Genomic DNA, 19,745 nt, shown 5'->3' on the forward strand with positions numbered 1-19,745 from the left:
CCTGATTTCTTGCTAAACATCCTATAATTATCAGAATCATTTTAGCCTGCTTTTGAAAAGTAGGTAGGTGGGTTAAGTCTGCATACAAGCCAAGTGGCTTATCAGGCCAGAGTTAATCCTGGTTTCAGTAGCATGAAGCGATTAGGAGTATTTCTACTTCTTCCTAGATGGGATGCTGGTCCATCACAGGGTTACCCCCAGCATTAAATTTACCAATACCCCTTTGTACACCTGCAGTGGAATGAGGCACTGTGGGAGTTAAGTGTCTGGCCCAAGAACACAACACAATGTCCCCAGCCAGGGCTCGAACCTGGACCGCTAGCTCCGTGGGAGTTGAATGTACTAACCATAAGGCCACCGCGCCTTCTTTTTTAAAAGTAGTAGTTTTTTAATATGTGGCTTTTCTACTGTATGAAAATAAAGCACGTTCACATGTTTATGAACTTGCACAATAAGTCTATGTTTGACGAAGGATTTAGGATTGTATGGATTGGTGTATTAATTTACATACATGTCTACATGTTAGTTGCAGTTGAGTTATTATCATCATTTATAGCAACTGGGTGCTATGTGCTAGAATCTTCAAAAGCAAAAGGGTGACTATTAATATCTCAACAATTACAGTGAATGCTGCAGTAAACTACAAAGTTCTACCCTTTCATATACCTCCACTTCTGAAATCCCTACCCATTTATATACCTGAAGCCTGAACATGATACCCCTTTCTGGCAGGCAGAGCCTCCCTGTATAGGCCATTATAGAGAGTAACCCCTCTTTCCCCCTGCCCCCCCGCAGAGTAAATTGCTCTTACCTACTCTTAGTATGTAACACTTCAATTAAGATTTGTGAAACTTGCCTTGCCATTGTGAAACAAAACTGTAATTGACAGCAGTTGAACAGTACACTATAATGTGTAATGCCACATGATTTTGAATTACAATTTTCACATGTAAAAATATGGTACAACAGAAATACATCATTTAATGTACTGTATTTATACTGAAAATAATTTCTACCATAGTCATCCACCTTTTGCTCACAAGTGTAACAAATCTAATAATTTATTGTTACATAGTTGGAGTTCTGTTGACTCTAACAAACTCTTATTGGTTGATTTATGGTCATGTGGCAAATTCTAAAATGTCACCTGGCAGGTCACAACTTAAGCAATATTGTCACCTCGTCTCCCACTAACTAGGGGTTATTGTGACTTCGATCAGGGGCCGATCCAGGATTTTCTTAGGAGGGGGTGCACCAGTCAGTTATGCCACTCCTTAATGGTGAGGTAAACAAATTTTTAACGCAAATATGCAGCAGAAGGCTTCATCTCAGGGGGTGCACATGCCCTACCCCCTGCCCCTAGATCTGCCCATGGGGGAAATTCTTCTTGCCTTATTACTTTACGCTTAAAACTCCATCTATATAACAGAACAATAACTGTTCCTTTGTTCCAGCTGATTTTGTTTTCCCTCTAATCTCTCTGTTTCCCCAGACTTCCCCTCAGGAAACATCAAAGATTCCTGGGAAAACAAAACTAACCATTCTCCTTGAGACCAGTAATCGTAAGTGTAATATATTTAAGGCTGGATACCGTGCAGTAACTAAAACTTAATATTTAGTTCCACTGTCACAGCCTGCCTGCCAACAATTTTATCATTAGGTTACTATCACTAGTAAATAAATACTGTTTGTCATGCTAAAATAATGTAATTTTTATTAAACTGGATAAATCTATCCACCACTTTCACTCCCAAAATTGTATAGAAGTAGAGATGAATAAATTTGCCAAACGGCACAAAAAATTGCACTATTAAAACCTGAATATTTGGTCAATTTGTATGAAATTCAACCACCAAAAAGATCTTTGAGCTCCTCATACTGGAGGCATAAATCATACTCCCCCCACCCCATATACCAGAACTTGATTAACCACCCCTTTTTGCCAGTTACACTTTTACAGTCAAGTGAATATCTGGCAAAAAAGTGCACACCAAGAGCTGCAAATTAAACTATAGTTCAGGGATGTACCCAATACATACAAGGAACAAGGTGTTTTTGAATGTTTTTCTTTCCCTTTTGGACACTAGTCAATTTCCAGTCTGTGACATCCTGTGGTGATTTTGACATACCCCAAACAATAAATTTCACTACATTTCTTTTGGTCGGGTCCACAGCTGTGACCATGTCAGAAAAATACAGTATTCCTACTGGGGCTTAAAGGATTAAATGTGCATTTAGAGTTCTGAATATTACCAAGAATGTGTGAGCTCATTAATTTTAAGCTCTTGCCACCCAGAAATTTTGCACTTTTGAAAAGCCAATTTCTCCATGAATATTTCAACCAAAGAGCCCAAAAATTTACCAACTATTAAATTTCACTGGCTCTTTATGTGTTTGGAGTCAATTTGTATTTACTATGCTGGCTTCTCTATGTAAAGATGTGTGTTAATGAGGAAAAATGTAAACAATGACATCAGCAAAAATCACTCTCAAGAAAGAAAAATGCCAAGATGTGAAAAAAAGCAGCTAAAAAAAGCTAAGGACTAAAATAAAATTCCCTGGAATGACCACTTTGTATTAAATACAAGTATTAAATAAAGTATGTCTATTAATACTTCTCTCCCAAAACTCTTGTTCAAGAAAGTGGCAGTCTCCCCTAGCAAATTTTGGAATATTACATTAGGTGCTTTCTGTTACACAAATGTAATGTTACTTCAAAGAATTCAGAGATATCTAACAATATTTAAGCCTTAAAAAGTTCAAAGTAACATTCGCTGAATGCAATGTACAATCAAATCATCCATAAGTGGAAACCCTTGGCAACAGAAATATTCCATGACGTGATGTGTCCATGTGCAAGAGGTTAAGATGGATTCTGCTCAAAGTTTGCGCAATAAGTGCAAAAATTATTTACTAGAAATCTACTTATAGCATGGTACATTTTTGAATACTATTTACAACATCTCACTGTAATTCATTTCTCTAGGTGACCCCGTGATTAAATCCCCAAGCATTCTTGAGAAATTTAATGCCAAACCTTTTAAGAATGCTTAAGGCATGTGTTATTGCACTGTTTTTAACTAACGTGAAACGTCCATTTTAATAGAAATATGGATAACTACAAGTTCAATTTTCTCTCGCAGCGTCAGCTTGAGAGCTAAGGTCTCGATAAGATCTTCCTACCTTTATTCAAAACATTACCATGTCATGAGGTTTTTTTGGTAACTTAATTTTTGCCATTATTGCTCGAATGTTCTGCAGAATCATCTAAAACATTAACTGCACTCACTGTCTGGGCCACATATAAACAGTGTCCAGGTGTCCATAACAGATGTTCTAGTGTACCCTGTTTTGTGAAAGTACTTAATTTGATTTATCTTATTTCCTGGTAATTTTTTTTCTTTTTGTCAAACAAAGCTTCTATCTCCTCTAAGGTTTTACCCTTTGTCTCTGGCATAAGAAGGTAAACAAAAATGAATCCCACAAAACAAAATCCGGCGTAAAACCAATAGACTCCTTGAATAGAGAGAGTATCTGCCATGGAGTCATATGTTTTGGTCACAACAAAGGCCAGTGTCCAATTAACCAGAGTTGCAAAGCTGCTGGCTGGACCACGTGCTCTCAGAGGAAATATTTCTGACATGACAAGCCATGGGATTGGTCCCCACGCAAGAGCAAATATGAGGTTGAACAGAACAATACACAAGATAGACAGCCATGAAATTGTTTTGGCTGGCACAGAATGACTTATGGAACCCAGCAGGGAAACTGTGTCGCTGGTTGAACCCCCATCTGTTGGTGGTGGGATGTAGATTTCAAAATAAACACCAAGCGCTAAAAGAGACACGCACATCCCGAGTGCTGTGGTCCACAGCAGAATCCGTCGTCCTGCCTTGTCCATGAGCAAACAGGCCAGACCTGTTCCAACAAACTGAACCAAGCCCACTGCAATGGAGACAAGTTTTCCATCTGAAAAGCCGGCAATGGCAAAGATGTGTGCAGCATTAAAGAGCACTGCATTAATTCCACAAAACTGTTGGACAACCATTAAACCAGAGCTAATTATCAGGGGTTTTGCTATTACTGGTGACAACACTTCACGCAACTGAAGTTTTTCATGGCGATCTGTAAGAAAATCAATTAAAAGTAGCTACAATAAGCACTTTCAATTTTTTTTTTTTGTCAAAGAAAATATAAATAGTACATGTACCACTACTCCCTCCTGGCTGGACCTATGGCACATGTAGGTTATATACATCGTATAATTATATGAGATACTTCCTTCATCCTACCCCAAAATTTCAGCCCTGAGACAGCCATCTGGCAAAGTTTGGAAAGATTTGAATATATCCAAAAAGCCAATTTTTTTAAGACTAATATGAAGCTAAACTCAGGGTTCGTACGGGTCCTGGAAAACCTGGAAAGTCCTGGAATTTTATTGTGGCATTTTCCAGGACTGGAAAGTCCTGGAAAAGGGCTACTGGTCCTGGAAAGTTCTGGAAATCTCTTAAACTCAAGTAAAAAAAAAAAATGAAATGTATGGCAGACAGTAAGGAGAATCAACATTAAGATCTTGGGAGTGAAAGGGTTAATGTGAATTTTAGAGTCCTGGAAAAATCAATCTGAGTCCTGGAAAAGTCCTGGAAATTTGCTTCTGAAAAAGGGTACGAACCCTGTGAAGTGGAATTTCTGGAGGGACCAATCAATCGATCAATCTATCAGTCAATCAATCAAATACTCTTTAGTGGTTGGTTAATTATTTTCACTTCAATGGCAAAATGAAAAGGTCACGATATATAGATAAGCTTTGACAATCAAGGCTCAACTCCTAAGATCATCACACACTCACAGTGATGCTCACATTGACCATGATAAAACTGATCTAACAAACGAAATAAAAAGGAGGGCAACACACTAACTTCTCTCAAACTTTGATGAGGAATTTACAAATTATTAAGATTTTCCATGGACCTAGCCTGTGAGCAGGCTTGCATTGGAGCTTAAGCACGAGCTGCAAAGCTGCAACTCGTGCATGACTTAAAGGTGAGCCTGCTTGCACGCTACCATAGACCGGACAGTAAATTCTCTGGTCTTTGAAAAAAAACTTCTCTGAACAACCAATGGGTTTGTGAACAATGATGGAAAATTTGCCTTACCAAGAGTTGCCTCGATGGCAAAGCACTCTTCTTCGATGTCAGCATCAGGGCCTCTTAACCAAAGCAGGGCTCTCAATGCTTCACTTCGTCTGTTCTTTCCTAATGACCAACGAGGTGTCTCTGGCATAGTAAACATCAGAATGAGAAGCAATGCTGGGGAAACCCCACCAATAAATGCCAACCATCTCCACTTGCACAGGACACCCATTACATAGGCAAATAAAAGGCCAACTGTCACTGCCAGTTGATTAACGGAACCTAGCATACCACGCATTCGTGCTGCGACAATCTCTGCTATGTAGACCTACAAAAAAGATAGTTTATTTACCAAATTATGAAGTCTGGGTATCTATACCTGTAGAGAGAATGACATGCAGTTTTCAGTCCAAAAACTGCCTTCTGATGATCTGCACAAACCATACATAACACTCTTGCAGCAAGTCTTATACAGTCTGTCAAACTGTAAGGATCATAAACTTAAGTTGCTTTTCCAGTAGACATGCAAGTTCTGCAGTTGATCTGGAGAATTCTATACAGTGTACAATCTATGTTGGTTCTTTTGAATCTTGAGCACTTTCAAGAACTGTTGCATGAACTTTTTGACCTGGAGTTTTGTGATTGAACCAGAAGTTGCTTGCATTTCAAAGGTCCAGGAATGAACTCTGATGGCATATACTCAGGATTGTCACAAAGTTCTAAAGTAGTTGGCTTTAACTGTCAATGTAGGTGGCTCATTTTGCCATCTTTGTCTAAATAACCTGGCCACGAGGCCAGCCAAGATATATAAGGTGGTGATTTTTGCTGGCGGATGGCTACCTTTCACAACCCTGTATAACAATTACAATTTTCTCTGTCATCAATTTCATAATTACAACTACAGAAAAATTACTCCCAACACCTCTTGGTTACCATGTCATTTATCACAATGGCCAGGGGAGAGGGGTGGGTACTCCCTATAATAGTCTATATAGGGAGGCTCTGCTTGAAAGGGGTAGCTTTTCCAGGCCTCAGGTATATAAAAGGGTAGGGATTTCACTAGTTGAGGTATATGAGAGGGTATTTCGAACAGATGCACCTTATGGCTGTATCATTTCATTTATTAGGCAATGCATGAAAATGACAAGAAGATTTCCTTTTTTGGGGATTTATTCACAGTACAGGCCAGTTATAAAAGTGTGTGAAATGTGCACCTTTTTTGAGTTATTTTTTTGTAAAAAAAATACCTCTTAGTCGGCGCGTCGGGTATGTTATGGACGGGTCAATGGGTGAGTGAGTGAGTGAGTGAGTGAGTGAGTAAGTGAGTGAGTGAGAGATGTATGTATGTCACACCAATCAGATTGGATCTACTATAAACAGCCAATCAAATTTCTTGTTGTAAAGGTAAATGGTATGTGAGAAGATTTGATCCCGATAGAGTTCAGAACGGCCATATTTATTCTTCTATAAAAGAGGAGGAAGTATTCATATATTGGGTTTACTTCGACATTTTCTGTGGGTTAGGCTGAGGATTTTAGTTAAATGAACGAGATGAGCCTTGAGGTTTGAAACAGTTCGTGAGTTAGTAGTATGCAAATGCAACGAGATATTTTTATTTTTAGTTACAAAGGTAACTTGATACTTTTGTTTTTCACAAGGAGTAAATTCAATTAGAGGTCACGAATCGTCGCGTCTAGTTCTTAGGACTTGCTTTAGAGGGTACGAGACTTTAGATTTGAAACAGTTCTAACGTTTACAATAGTAAGTGCGGGTAACAATTGTTTTGTTCTTGTTGCATGCAAATATAACGAGACATTTTTGGTTTTTAGTTGCAAAGTGTAATGTGACACTCTTGTTTTTCACAAAGGAGTAAATTCAATTAGAGCGGACGAATCGTCATCACTCTTTCCCACGAGATGTTTGCTATCTTTAGTAACAAATGGTAACTTAACACTTTTGTTTTTTATATGGGAGTAAATTCAATTAGAGCTGACAAGTTATCGGCTACTGTTTCCAGGATATTAAACAAAAAAGAAGGTTTTGTTTCTGGACGGTTTTTACGTCTCTGCAGTAGCGGTTTAATAGTTTTATTTGATGACATTCATTTCAGCCCGATATTTTTTAAGGGAAAAAGTATGAAAACTGTTCAAATGTTCTTTGAAGACTGCGTGGCACCAAGTCAAAGTGCATTTAATTAAATCAGACTTTCAACGTGTCAGAGATTTTTTTTTCTCTTTCTTTCTATTTTCGGTGAAGTTGTGTTGTGTTGTGTTGTGTAAAAAGGTAAACTTACGACTTGTGTAAAATGCGAAAAAGTCTCTAAATTAACTTGAGTATTTTTGAGCAAAAATTTCTCTTGGGGGTTGGAAGGGTTATGTGATCGGTGAGCGAGGGAGTTATGCATGTGCGGGTGTCACACCAATCACAGTGCGGGTTGTATCAAAGAGCGAATCAAATTGCCCGTTAGAAAATAAGATGATAACTACATTGATCTGGAGACATGTCAGATTACTGTAGTTTGTTCAGTCAAACATTTTATGGCTTACTATTTAGCTATCTTACCATGACCGATGTAACATCGCAACCAAAAAAACTTGTCAAATTAACCAAATCATTACTGTACCATGAATGCTTCTATCTACAAAACTTCACAGAAAAAAATAACTCTTGCACGTCTTGCGTGCCTATGTTTTTCAACTGAAGGTATGCGAAAGGGACACCTCTCCTGTCAAAATGGTATACAACAGGATAAGGGGTTGGATGTTGGGGCAGGGCATAGAACTTTGTAGAGTAGCCCCCCTGGGCACAATGGCCAGTTCCCTAGATGCAAGACACAACTGCAGAGAATCCCGGCATTTGCATTCAATGTTCTCAATTTTGGAGCGTGTTTGATGGATTACAACTACCATCATGATCCCCTATAGGTGCAGCTCAAAACATAGAGAACTCAAGGCATTGCTCTATATTCAGTACAGACTTACCGGAACAGCAAGTGATATAATGCCGCAAGCTAATCCTGTTATGATACGGCCAGTGTAGAGCATGGTATGGTTCTGTGCATAGCTGATGAGTAGCCATCCCAGCTCAAAGGGTACAACACAAAACATTATGGTGCCTTTTCTGCCAAACCTGTCAATTGCCCATCCACCAACTGGACTTCCAAAAACAGCACCCACAGTGACCAAGGACTACAGATAAATTGATGATAATAATATTAAAGGTTAGCTCTAGAGAGTCAAGATATCTTGAGCATTGTTTAGGTAGTAGCTAAGCATGGGGCCATTAAATTTCTGTCAATTACCTTCCTTTAAACATTTTGGGTTTTTGAGACCTTCCTTCCCCTTGGAATTTCTAATAACACTCCTTGAGGTGGGTATGGATATGTTCTGGAACCGTATAATATATTAAGTAGTTCGCTTGTACTATTTTGTAAGTGAAAGATCTTTGTAGGTAAGTAGCAATTTTGAATGACTAGCTACAATCATGGACAAAAGTCTTGGGACAAATTTGTACTTTTGGCGCTTTTGCGTACACGCCAGGCGCGAATACAACTTCACCTGCCTAACCTCGCCCCCCACCCCCCATACAATGTTGAAAACTAGTACGTGCAATTTCAGCTGATTTTCAACATTGTGTTGGGGGGGAGGGGGGACAGCAACCCGTTTATAAAGGATATAGCAGCGTTTTCTTCATACTTCAGTTCTAAAACACAGATAATCCGTTACATTACATAAGTGTCCCAAGGACTTTTGTCCACGATTGTCTGATTTTCACGTCTCGTGGAAATATGCACAATCAGGATGTTTTTTTAACCCTAAATGCATTTAGAACCTGAGAATGTGAACATCTGAGATGAGAAAGGCATTTCTAAGAACTTTTCCACAGCTTTTCCGTAATTTTTTAAGTGGTTTTGGACCGATCGGGAAGGGTGTTGATCTCAAACAATCTAGAAACTTTTGTATGTGATGGCAGTGATAACGGCATCACTTGATTTGGATACATAACGAATTGTTTACATTATGATGTACAGTCTTGCAGATACTTCAAGTACTTAAACGACAAATTTGGTATTTAATTCAATCTTAGTGATCACCTTAACAGTTATTACAGCGCGTTTAAGTATACTGAGGCGCTATGCTCTTTGTAGTGACGTCACTGTTTATTGGTCATCGCACAGTACTCAGTGGCGAAGAAAAACAGTGTTTCGTCAATGTTAAGTATCAACTAAGTAAGAAAACCAGCGAAACTACTTTTCAACACGAGATTTATGGTACTGTTTCGAAATTACTTCACAAAAGTCACATCACAGCACGCTGGCAGTAAATACAATGGTACTCACTTGATTCAGTATGGAAGAATTGACTTTAAACAATTCTTAACAAATGGAAAGTGAGTACTGTGCTTGCAGAGCTCAAAATTAAGTTTTTACTAGCTATAAAGGTGTAGAAAGATCGATTACCAAACACATTCCACTTCAACATGTCTTAAATGTGAGCTTTCGGATATAAGTAGGTACATTTTAAGGTTTTAAAGTGAGTACTGTTGCTGAGAACTGTTGCTGAGAACTGTTGAGTTATGCAAATAACGAGTGTCCACAACACTAAAAAAATGTCACACAATATTGTTTCATAAATAACTAAAGGAAATGACTTCCACTGGCGGGAAACAACTTGCTAATATTTGGTTCGGTACCCTTTTGACCAAATTATAGTTTACGATGCCCGCTCACTACATGTTTCATATACATGATACAGATGACTTCGAGATTTGACATTTCTGCGCGACTTCCCAGTGTGAAAACCTTCCGTTTTCCTTCAAAAAAAAAAGACTTTTACTCGCTGTTCAACAGAAATTCTTGTCATATGCACAATAATCTATAATGCCTTATGCTCGTTGCTACCTTGAGCGTTAACCATGTGTGTCCTTTCAAATACCGCACGCGCGAGTATGAGATAGAACAAATTCCGATTTACGCCACGCATTTGCGTTGGGAAAAATTGAAAAGAAAAAAAAATGAGCTTAAATAAACCACAAAATAGCCCAAAAATAATCTTTGTATTACGATCTATTCACAGAGTCAAGAGAAAACACATTTAGACTGTGGAAAACCGCTGAAAAGTGACATTTTATTTCTGAACTGAAATTCAGACAATCATGGACAAAAGTCTTGGGACAAATTTGCACTTTTGGCGCTTTTGCATACACGCCAGGCGCGAATACAACTTCACCTGCCTAACCTCGCCCCCACCCCCCATACAATGTTGAAAACTAGTACGTGCAATTTCAGCTGATTTTCAACATTGTGTTGGGGGGGAGGGGGGACAGCAACCCGTTTATAAAGGATATAGCAGTGTTTTCTTCATACTTCAGTTCTAAAACACAGATAATCCGTTACATTACATAAGTGTCCCAAGGACTTTTGTCTTCGATTGTAGGTCAGTACTTGAAACTAGGCCGGAGGGATGGAATGGTAGATGTAAATTCCAGACTTTGTGAGACTACAAGACCCTTGCAAGATTAAAAATCTGACACCAACACTTGTTACAATGTTACTGTAAAGGAGTCTCAGCTGAACCTTTAGAAGTAAAAAGTCCTTGAAGTTTCCGCTTATTGCAGGTTTTGTGCAACAAAATGGCTTAATATTGGTGTCCGCATCCACTTAACAGAGGTGTCTGCTGAATGCAGCTTTATTTTACCATAAATGTGGGAAGAAAATTTAGGGAGTCAAGCTGGTGTCCAATTAACAGAGGGTGTCCGCTTAATATGGGGTGCGCTTAATACAGGTTTCACTGTACAGTGCTTGCCAAATAGCACCTGTGGCTATCTCATGCACCCCATCCCCCTAATAATATAAACCCCTATTAAAAATCCTGGCTATCAGCCTGTGGATAATAGAATGATTAATGTGGAAGAAAAATCTGCACGGACAGAAGGAAAAATCAGCAATATAAGGATCTGTTACATAAATAAATAAAAACCCTTGTTTGATGCAAAACCCAGTGAGAGTTTAATGACAAGATTTAAATTAAACCTTTCTATCAGACATACAATCAGTACAAGTACAGGTACTGCTAATACCGTGGCAAGGATAATGGAAAACATTTAACTAGCTTACGGATGGTATGGTGTCGGGAGAGTACAAAATATGGACCCCCTCCGTGGACCAGGTCCATGAACCAGGTCCATCAAAATATAGACCGGGTCCATGGACCCCCTCTTTTTACTACCCCATATAAACAAAGACCGCTGGCATGCTTGATTGCTGGCTCATGTTTCCATGTGACTTTACCTACGCTTTCTTGCGCATCAAACATGGCCGACGTGGACGAGAGTAAGCAATGCTCTTTTTATTATGATTCCTTTGAGTTTCCTTGTAGGTTTTTTTATCTTATACAGTTTTGATGTTTCTTTTTTCTATTTTACATGTAGATGAATACTAAAGAAATGCTATTAAAATGTGACTTTATGAAAAATTGCAAAGTTCAAAATTAATTAAATATTAAATTGAAATATTATTGTGAATTCATTTTTTTTTTTCAATTTACTTATTTTTATTTATTTTATTATTGTTTCAACTTTATTTGCCACTCAAATCTTATTTACATCACTTAAGAAGAATATAGCAGATATTAAGTAGCAAGAAGATCTATAGTATTTTTAGGAATAGTGAACACAGGGGGTCCATGAAAGGGGGTCCAAGGATCCGGTCCATATTTTGATGGACCCAGTCCATGAACAGGACCAAGGGTCTATGTTTTGTACTCTCCCGTATGGTGTCATGATCTCTCCGAACTTTTATCTTTTCATAATCATAAAATTTTAATTACGCAAAACCCAACCACCGATACCGTTATAAAGAAACTATCTACCGTATTCATTACGACGTTTACAGTGTAAGACGTTCCCTAAGCATGTAATTTTGCGGACTGAAGACTAAACGAGTATCCGCGCGCGAATTCTGCAATCGAAAAGCGCGCTCATCACAAAACTTTCATACGCGGACTAGAACATGATGAACAGAACAAACTTACCGAAAACCAGGAACCCTGAGCACTGGTTAAACGAACGGCAGAAGATGCATTGGCCTTTTCTAAATCCTCTAAAGCAGAAGATGAATATCCAAGGCAGTACCCGAAGCTAAGCGGGCCGAGAGCAGCGATGAAAGTGGCAAGAATTGTTCTTCCTATTCTGTCCTTTCCTGCCATTCCTTCAGATTGAACGGAACTCGAAGGATTGTATTCGCTGTCTAACTCGGAAACAACCATTTTGATCAACTGTAAGATGCTTCAAAGCTACACGATTTACCGCAAAACCTACAGGTTTGCGAAATAAAACTCATTTTCCTGCCATCGTCACGTGAGAAGGCGAGGCGATCGCGAACCAACCTCGAGCCATGGTGACGTAATGACGTCACCTCACAGATGTTGCAAATAATTTTCTCAGGCCTCGTCCACCGGAGAATTTTCCCTCCGACAAACGCATCAAATTATTTCCGTCCACCCTTCCCGAAAGAAGACAATCGTAGAGATGCCTTCTCCAATTTTTTCTTTCGGGGAAGGCGGCCGCGCCGCGAGTGACACAGGCTCGCCGCCATGTTGGCTCAGGAAAAGTGGGCGGGAAAGGGGTGGACACGCCAAGTTTCTCCCCAAGCCTCTTCCGCGTTTGAGTCCAAGATGGCACTCAACCTCTCTACTTTTGGAGCTAAACTGAGATGGAACAGACCTCTCCAGATCACTGATGTTTTATTTGGAATCAAAGATGTTTTACAGTTTGGGCCGCCGCTTGGCAAATTACGGCACCTTAAAAAGCATATTAATTTTCTGTAGTATCCCCTTTAAACTAAGGGGCGTGTTTAAAATTACATCACGAAATGGCGACTTGACAAAATGACACTGTCGTTAGTCTTAAGTCTAAATATCACTGACCCGACAGCGGTTAGCTCTCAATTGAAGTTTAAGGATTAACCCAGGTTACTGAGACACTCGTATCCCACATTGACTCTTAGCCATAGTGGCATTTTGTCATTTCGCGTTTAAAAACGCCCAAAACTAGGCAAAGCACCTCCATCAGATGAGTGTACTGCTTTGAAATAAAAACAAATTAGAAACAATTTCTAGAGCATTGATCTATCACAAGATAAAACACTATAAACTTTGATATGTCATTGCAAAAAGTGGGAACACTGACTCCCACCTTTCTCACCGAGATAACTTAGACTTCCCAGCTATTTAATGGAGCTCCGTCACGGTATTTTGAGTAATTTTGGCCACGTCTAAAATTAGCTTTAATTGAAGGAAACCTGACAATAATAGTTTACTTCGATACCTTTAAGAGTTATTAATAAACCATAAAGGAACAAGGATGATCCAGGATGGAGAAGATTGTCACGGATTACTAACGATGAACTTGAAAAATGTAGGCTAAACTTTTCAAGATGCGTACTGAACCGAGATGTTCCTTCAGTAGAAACAGTGCCATCCTAGATGAGGGGTCTGTAATAATATACATTCGACTGTAGCTTGCTTCGTGAAAGTATTCAATAAATAAGGTATTTAAAAACAATTCAACAATTTTCACTTAATTTCCTGATAGCCTTTACCTTTGTCAAACATAGCTTCTATCTCCTCTAAGGTTTTCCCCTTTGTCTCTGGCATAAGGAAGAAAACAAAAATGAATCCCATTAAACAGAACCCGGCATAAAACCAATAGACGCCTTGATTGGTGAGCGTAGCCACCATGGACTTAAATGTCATGGTAACAATAAAAGCCATTGTCCAATTGGTCAGAGTTGCAAAGCTGCTCGCTGGGCCACGTGCTCGCAGGGGAAATATTTCTGACATGACAAGCCATGGGACTGGTCCCCACGCGATGGCAAACATGAGGTTGAACAGAACAATACACAAGATGGACAGCCAGGAAATTGTTTTGGCTGGAACAGAATGACTTATGGAACCCAGCTGGGAGACCGTGTCACTAGCCAAGCTTTCATCCGTTGGTGGTGGTGTTGTTGTTGGAGGGATGTAGATTTCGAAATAAACACCAAGCACCACAAGAGACACGCACATCCCAAGTGCTGTGGTCAGTAGCAGGATCCGACGTCCCGCCTTGTCCATAAGCAAACAGGCCAGACCTGTACCCACAAACTGAACCAAGCCCACTGCAATGGTGGCAAGTTTTCCGTTTGAGAAGCCTGCCGTTCCGAAGATGGATGCAGCATTAAAGAGCACTGCATTGATTCCGCAAAATTGTTGGACAACCATTAAACCAGTGCTAATTATCAGGGGTTTTGCTATCACTGGTGATAACAAATCACGCAGTTGAAGGCGCTCATGACTCTCTGTCAAAAAATAATTAAAACTAATTAATTACTACGATAATTTTTTCTTTATCAAAGAAAATACAAATCGCTCAACCATGATAGTCTCTTTACAGCTTAAGTCCGGTTATCACTAAAACAAAAGCACAACTGAGCAAATTATAAACCTAGTGAGGACGGCCAAAACACAAGCTTTAAAAGTACGTAGACGTGCGCAGAATGGATGGTTGCCCTATTTTCAGTTCCATACCTCCTCAAAACAGCAAAACAAGATGGCGGACTTACGGCCATGCTTATGCTTACAGAAACGCATTCCTACTTGACATAAGCATAATCAAAGCACAAGAGGAGCAAAAACGTTTTGGTCTGCTTGTACTTGTGCTTATGCCTTTGTTGTTTATGTCCTCACTACCGTTATGCTTATGTTTGTGCTTGGGCTTACGGTCGTAGTGAAAACCAAGCTAAAAAGACAGGAAACTACCGGTTTGTTTTGGTTCATGATCAAACTATAAACTATCTCTCTTTGCTTCACCATCATTACGTCAACTGCCTGTGTAGGTTCTGTGTTTCTATTGAATGACAAAAGTATGGCTTAAAAGAGCTCAGATTAGCCTAAATATCACTGATCGAATCAACGTTGGTGAGCTCTCAAATATAATTGTAAGGGTTAACCCTTACAGACACACATGTCACCAAAACCTGTAGCCACAGGCTTCCCAAGCTCAAAATACGTGGTGTATGTGATAGCTTGTGTATATACAAAATTGCATGGGAAAATCACCGATCGTAAAAAAAAAATTGTGTAAATAACTATCTCATTTGAAATAGAGTTTTCCTACCTCAAATGTGTCGCGTTCTTGTCTCTTGTGCCGATTTTAAAGCCACTCTCACGCCGTTTAGTCTTTTTGAAGGAGAAACAACGGTTTTCAATAACTTCACTAAACGGCTTCAGAATGGCTTTAAAATCGGCACAAGAGACAAGTACGCGACACATTTTAGGAAGGAAAACTTTATTTCAAATGAGATAGTTATTTACACATCTATTTTACGATTGGTGATTTTCACATGAAATTCTCTATATACAAAAGCTGTCGCATACACCAGGTATTTTGAGCTTAGGAAGCCTGTGTTGCAGCAAGCTCAAAATAATACTCCTTGACTTTTCTCAGACTTTGACAGGAAATGCGTAAATTTCCTTGGACCAGACGATAAATTTTATTATCTTGAAAAAAAAAAACCCCTTCCTGTAAACCTTGTGTTAGGGTGATCAACAACCCGGGGGTAGGGGGCTCCTATATCAAAAGCACGGGGGTGCTCGTCATACCTTTTAGGGTTAAAAAAGCGGTTTTGTTACCTCGATCTTAGGGTGTTCAGCCTCAAAAGGTCCACAGCGGGAGCTTTTGCCGTACCTTTTAGGGTATTGAGCCGAAAAAAATATGACAGGAGATAATGTGTTGTTTTAGAATTGATACCTCTCGGGGGCTAAAAAAAATTCCAAGCCACGCCCACAAAACAGGATCTTGGTATCTCTTAGGGGTTCTTTTCAAAATTTCCGACGAGCGCTCCTGTCCTTTTTATATAAGATTTCCCCCCGGGCAAGAACCCTGGTGGAAGATTGGACTCACCAAACGTTTCCTCGATTGCCGCGCATTCTTCTTCGATGTCAGCATCAGGGCCTCTTAACCAAAGCAGGGCACACAATGCTTCACTTCTCCTGTTCTTTCCAAGGTACCAGCGAGGTGTCTCTGGCATGGGGGACATCAGGAAGAGAAGTAATGCTGAAGGAATTGCTCCTACAAATGCCACCCACCTCCACCTGCACAGGACACCCATTACGTATGCCAATAAAATGCCGACTGTCACTGCTAGTTGGAAAACAGAACCTAATGCACCACGAATCCGTGCAGATACAGTCTCAGCAACGTAAACCTAAGAACAGGTGCGACACATGAGTTAAATGTCAGGGTTATTTGTATCGCTTAGGTCGTGCTCTATTGGGATCAACTCTTTCTGCTTGGTGGGGTTGGTTGGATTTTGTCGTGTTCTTTCTACATCATTTTGAAGTCCTTTGTAATATTGATTAGAAAAGATCTTTTTTAGCACGGGTATACTTAGTAATAATATTACTACTTTACCATTCTCAGTTTTCTGGTAACCGTCTGTACCATTATTAGTTCACCTTAGAATGATACATGCTGTTATCAATATTGTTGGCTCGAGTAGTCCTTAGAGGGCAAAAACCCTCCCCGTCTCCCTCCCCCACATGGTAACCACGCCATCCATTACAATAACATTGCTGAACATGCACAGAATAGGTCAAAACTTACCGGAACAGCAAGTGAGACTATACCGCAACCTAAGCCCGTGATGGCACGGCCAGCGTACAGCATGCCACGGTTCTGGCCGTAGGCGAGGAGTAACCATCCCAGTTCAAAAGGAATGACACAGAGCATTATGGTGCCCTTCCGACCTAATCTGTCTATCGCCCATCCACCAATGGGACCTCCAAAAATGGCACCAAGAGGAAATAAGGACTGTAGATAAATTGAAAATTAACGACTAGACGCTAAATCCCCTGAATACGGCGTCTCAAAATCGCCCGGGGGTACTCCCATATGAAAAGGACGGGGGTGCTCTTCGTACTTTTTAGGGGTTAAAAAAGCAGCTCTGGTAACTCTTAGAGTGTTCAGTCTCAAAAGGATCACAGCGGTAGCTTTTGCTTATGACAGGAGATAATGTGTTGTTTTAGAATTGATACCTCTCGGGGGCTAAAAAAAATTCCAAGCCACGCCCACAAAACAGGATCTTGGTACCTCTTAGGGGTTCTTTTCAAAATTTCCGACGTGCAATCCCCCCCTCCCCTCCCCCCGTCCATTTTGTATGGGAGTCTTCCACTCCGGTCAAAATCCTCTTCAGATCATTCCAAATGAAAATAGGTAACCTGGGATTAGGTTACCATACTTGGGTTAATTGTAACTTTTAATCCTGGGTTACATTAAACTGCGCTCGAACAACCCGACCCTGATAAATTTATTCATTGGTCTCCACGATCAATTCTCAGAAAAGCGTGCGCGAACGGTAAGCATTTAGTGAACATTTACTGAAATTGTCCTCCAAACATGAAGGCTAAAAGCTTTCTACTTAACAAAAAACTCTTTCTAGAGAATGGATGATAATCTAAGAATGTTCATTGTGTCGAAGTTCAGACAACAATGGGCAAAATTTCAGTAAGAACTATACAATCATCAGACTAGAATATACAATCAAGGGAGCTCATAAATACGATATTATACGCCGACGGACGGAAGTATTTCGCGGGACTTAAATTTCGCAATTTCGCCAGAAAGAAAACGAAAAGAAGCATTTAAAGGAATTTAACTTCGCGAAGCATGGCAAATAATAATTGAAATATTGATCTTCATTTAAATGCATCAATTGATTTAATCAGATTTCCACAGAAATAGCTTCCAATAGACACTGAACACAGCAAACTGAAGACAGTTTGACATGTTCCTTTGCAACAAACCAGTGCTATACAGAGTACATGCACATGATATTAGACTTTTCACAACCCTCGCACTATTTACTTGTATTTTTATTCGATCGCTGAACGTACGGAGAGAATCGCGAGAGAACTGGACGCCAACGCAAAACGAGACCCTGGCTCCCCCAACCCTCGCGTGCTTCACGCTGACTTCGCTTGCTTTTCTTTCGCATGCGTTGAAAGGCCGAGAGAGGCTTGGAACAGTCTAACATGATATGGGCATGTATGGACATATGTCGTTAATGACATTAACATTATAAAAAGTAGGGTCATCAAATTTCAAGTGGCGAATTTTCGCGAGAACTTTATTCACGGGTCTGCTCAGTGATTTCGCTCAAAATAATAAGATACACAGTAGAACCAGATCAAACTTACCGAAAACCAGGAGCCCTGTATGTCATTTAACCGTACAGCAGCAGATTCACTTGCTAAATCCTCTAACGCAGAGGATGAATAACCGACACAGTACCCAAAGCCGAGCGGTCCAAGGGCAGCAATAAAAGTGGCTAGAATTGCTCTGCGAATTCTTTCTTTGTCTTTGTTTCGCTCAGATTGAATGGAACACGAGAGTGAGCATTCACGCTTCTCTAAACCGCCATTCGTTGACTCGAGATCAGCCATTTTAGATGCTTCGAAGCTGCAAGGTTATTGTAAATCAACCACTCCTCCTTGCATGCTGTAAACATCTAGCTGGTTTATATGACACACGGAATAAATATCTAGTCATGCTTCACGTGAATTGGGGAAGATTGAAAACATGAGGCGTGTAAATCCCGTGACTGGCCGAAGTCACGCAACGGTTCCCGGTGCCACCCCTCGTCTGGTCTGAAAAATAGAGGTTATTGATCAGGCGTGTGGTCAAGATGGCTAGTATTTGGCCAAGTTCGTGTTTATGGACCGACAGTCGAGGTCCATAAGGTAGGTAAGGTAAAGTCTGCATGGGAGCCAAGTGGCCCATCAGGCCGGAGCTTATCCCGGTTTCTGTAGCATGAAGCGACTAGGAGTATTTCTACTCCCCCCTGGATGGGATGCTAGTCCATCGCAGGGTTACCCCCAGCATTAAGTTCGCCGGTACCCATTTTCACACCTGGGTGGAGAGAGGCACTGTGAGAGTAAAGTGTCTTGCCCAAGAACACAACACAATGCCCCCGGCCAGGGCTCGAACCCGGACCTCTCGACTCGGAGACGAGCGCACTAACCCTGAGGTCCTTAAACACGCAAAAAAAAAAAAAAAAAAAAGAACGGAGCCGTTAAGTAAAAGATTCGGGAAATTTTTTCCGGGACACAGCGAGTAGTCCCTTGCGGCCTCTTGCCCGCTCGGCCGCGGGTAGCCAATCACAGCGCAGGATTTGGTTCATCTGGCCCCCTCACGGGACTAGCCGCATAATAATTCGCTTTACTGGTGCCAGCTCGACTAATCAGGAAAACAGACAGCTATATTGACCTAATCAACGACTCTTTCTCGTCACACTTAATTGGTCAAAAGAGGCAAAACAGGCTTACTTCTACAATGAGGAGACTGCACGAGGTAATATGCTGATTTCGAAACACGAAATCATATTGAAAATAAAACATCAGGTGATAATTCACGTGAATTAGAGAAGACTAAAACACGTGAGGTGCGCGAGGTCTACCTTTCCTCACAGACATTTCAGTCTTCGTATTACATTTCATTTAATGACTGTCAGGACTCACATCTCAATATTTTGTCAATTTTAAGCAAAACTGACACTAAACGTGAATTAAAATTACA

The 19,745-nt window shown here is 40.3% G+C and overlaps 2 protein-coding genes across 2 annotated transcripts; both read right to left on the reverse strand.

Moving 5' to 3' along the window:
- Positions 1 to 857: 857 nt before the first annotated feature.
- Positions 858 to 12,506, reverse strand: LOC110065674 (solute carrier family 2, facilitated glucose transporter member 8-like). Its single transcript, XM_089270846.1, has 4 exons — positions 12,164 to 12,506; positions 8,114 to 8,320; positions 5,157 to 5,460; positions 858 to 4,125 (listed from the first exon to the last, which is right to left on the reverse strand). The coding sequence occupies exons 1-4, from the start codon at positions 12,395 to 12,397 to the stop codon at positions 3,374 to 3,376; spliced, it is 1,497 nt and encodes a 498-aa protein (XP_089126972.1). The 5' UTR covers positions 12,398 to 12,506; the 3' UTR covers positions 858 to 3,373.
- Positions 12,507 to 12,857: 351 nt separating this feature from the next.
- LOC149104751 (solute carrier family 2, facilitated glucose transporter member 8-like) lies at positions 12,858 to 19,468 on the reverse strand. The gene is made up of 4 exons (XM_089270845.1): positions 18,368 to 19,468; positions 16,776 to 16,982; positions 16,074 to 16,377; positions 12,858 to 14,469 (listed from the first exon to the last, which is right to left on the reverse strand). The coding sequence occupies exons 1-4, from the start codon at positions 18,611 to 18,613 to the stop codon at positions 13,706 to 13,708; spliced, it is 1,521 nt and encodes a 506-aa protein (XP_089126971.1). The 5' UTR covers positions 18,614 to 19,468; the 3' UTR covers positions 12,858 to 13,705.
- Positions 19,469 to 19,745: the final 277 nt, after the last annotated feature.

Source organism: Orbicella faveolata, unplaced genomic scaffold (assembly GCF_042242905.1).
Source record: "Orbicella faveolata isolate gen_17 unplaced genomic scaffold, um_ofav_v1 contig_34, whole genome shotgun sequence".
NCBI lineage: Eukaryota > Metazoa > Cnidaria > Anthozoa > Scleractinia > Merulinidae > Orbicella > Orbicella faveolata.

Coding starts and splice junctions, on each gene's coding strand:
- LOC110065674 (XM_089270846.1), bottom strand. CDS start 12,397: ATGGTTGTTTCCGAGTTAGACAGCGAATACAATCCTTCGAGTTCCGTT. Junction 5,461..8,113: donor TTATATCACTTGCTGTTCCG/GTAAGTCTGTAC, acceptor TCTTTTTTGTAG/GTCTACATAGCAGAGATTGT. Junction 4,126..5,156: donor TGCCATCGAGGCAACTCTTG/GTAAGGCAAATT, acceptor ATTTTCTTACAG/ATCGCCATGAAAAACTTCAG.
- LOC149104751 (XM_089270845.1), bottom strand. CDS start 18,613: ATGGCTGATCTCGAGTCAACGAATGGCGGTTTAGAGAAGCGTGAATGC. Junction 16,983..18,367: donor TACAGGGCTCCTGGTTTTCG/GTAAGTTTGATC, acceptor ATTTATCTACAG/TCCTTATTTCCTCTTGGTGC. Junction 16,378..16,775: donor TAGTCTCACTTGCTGTTCCG/GTAAGTTTTGAC, acceptor ACCTGTTCTTAG/GTTTACGTTGCTGAGACTGT.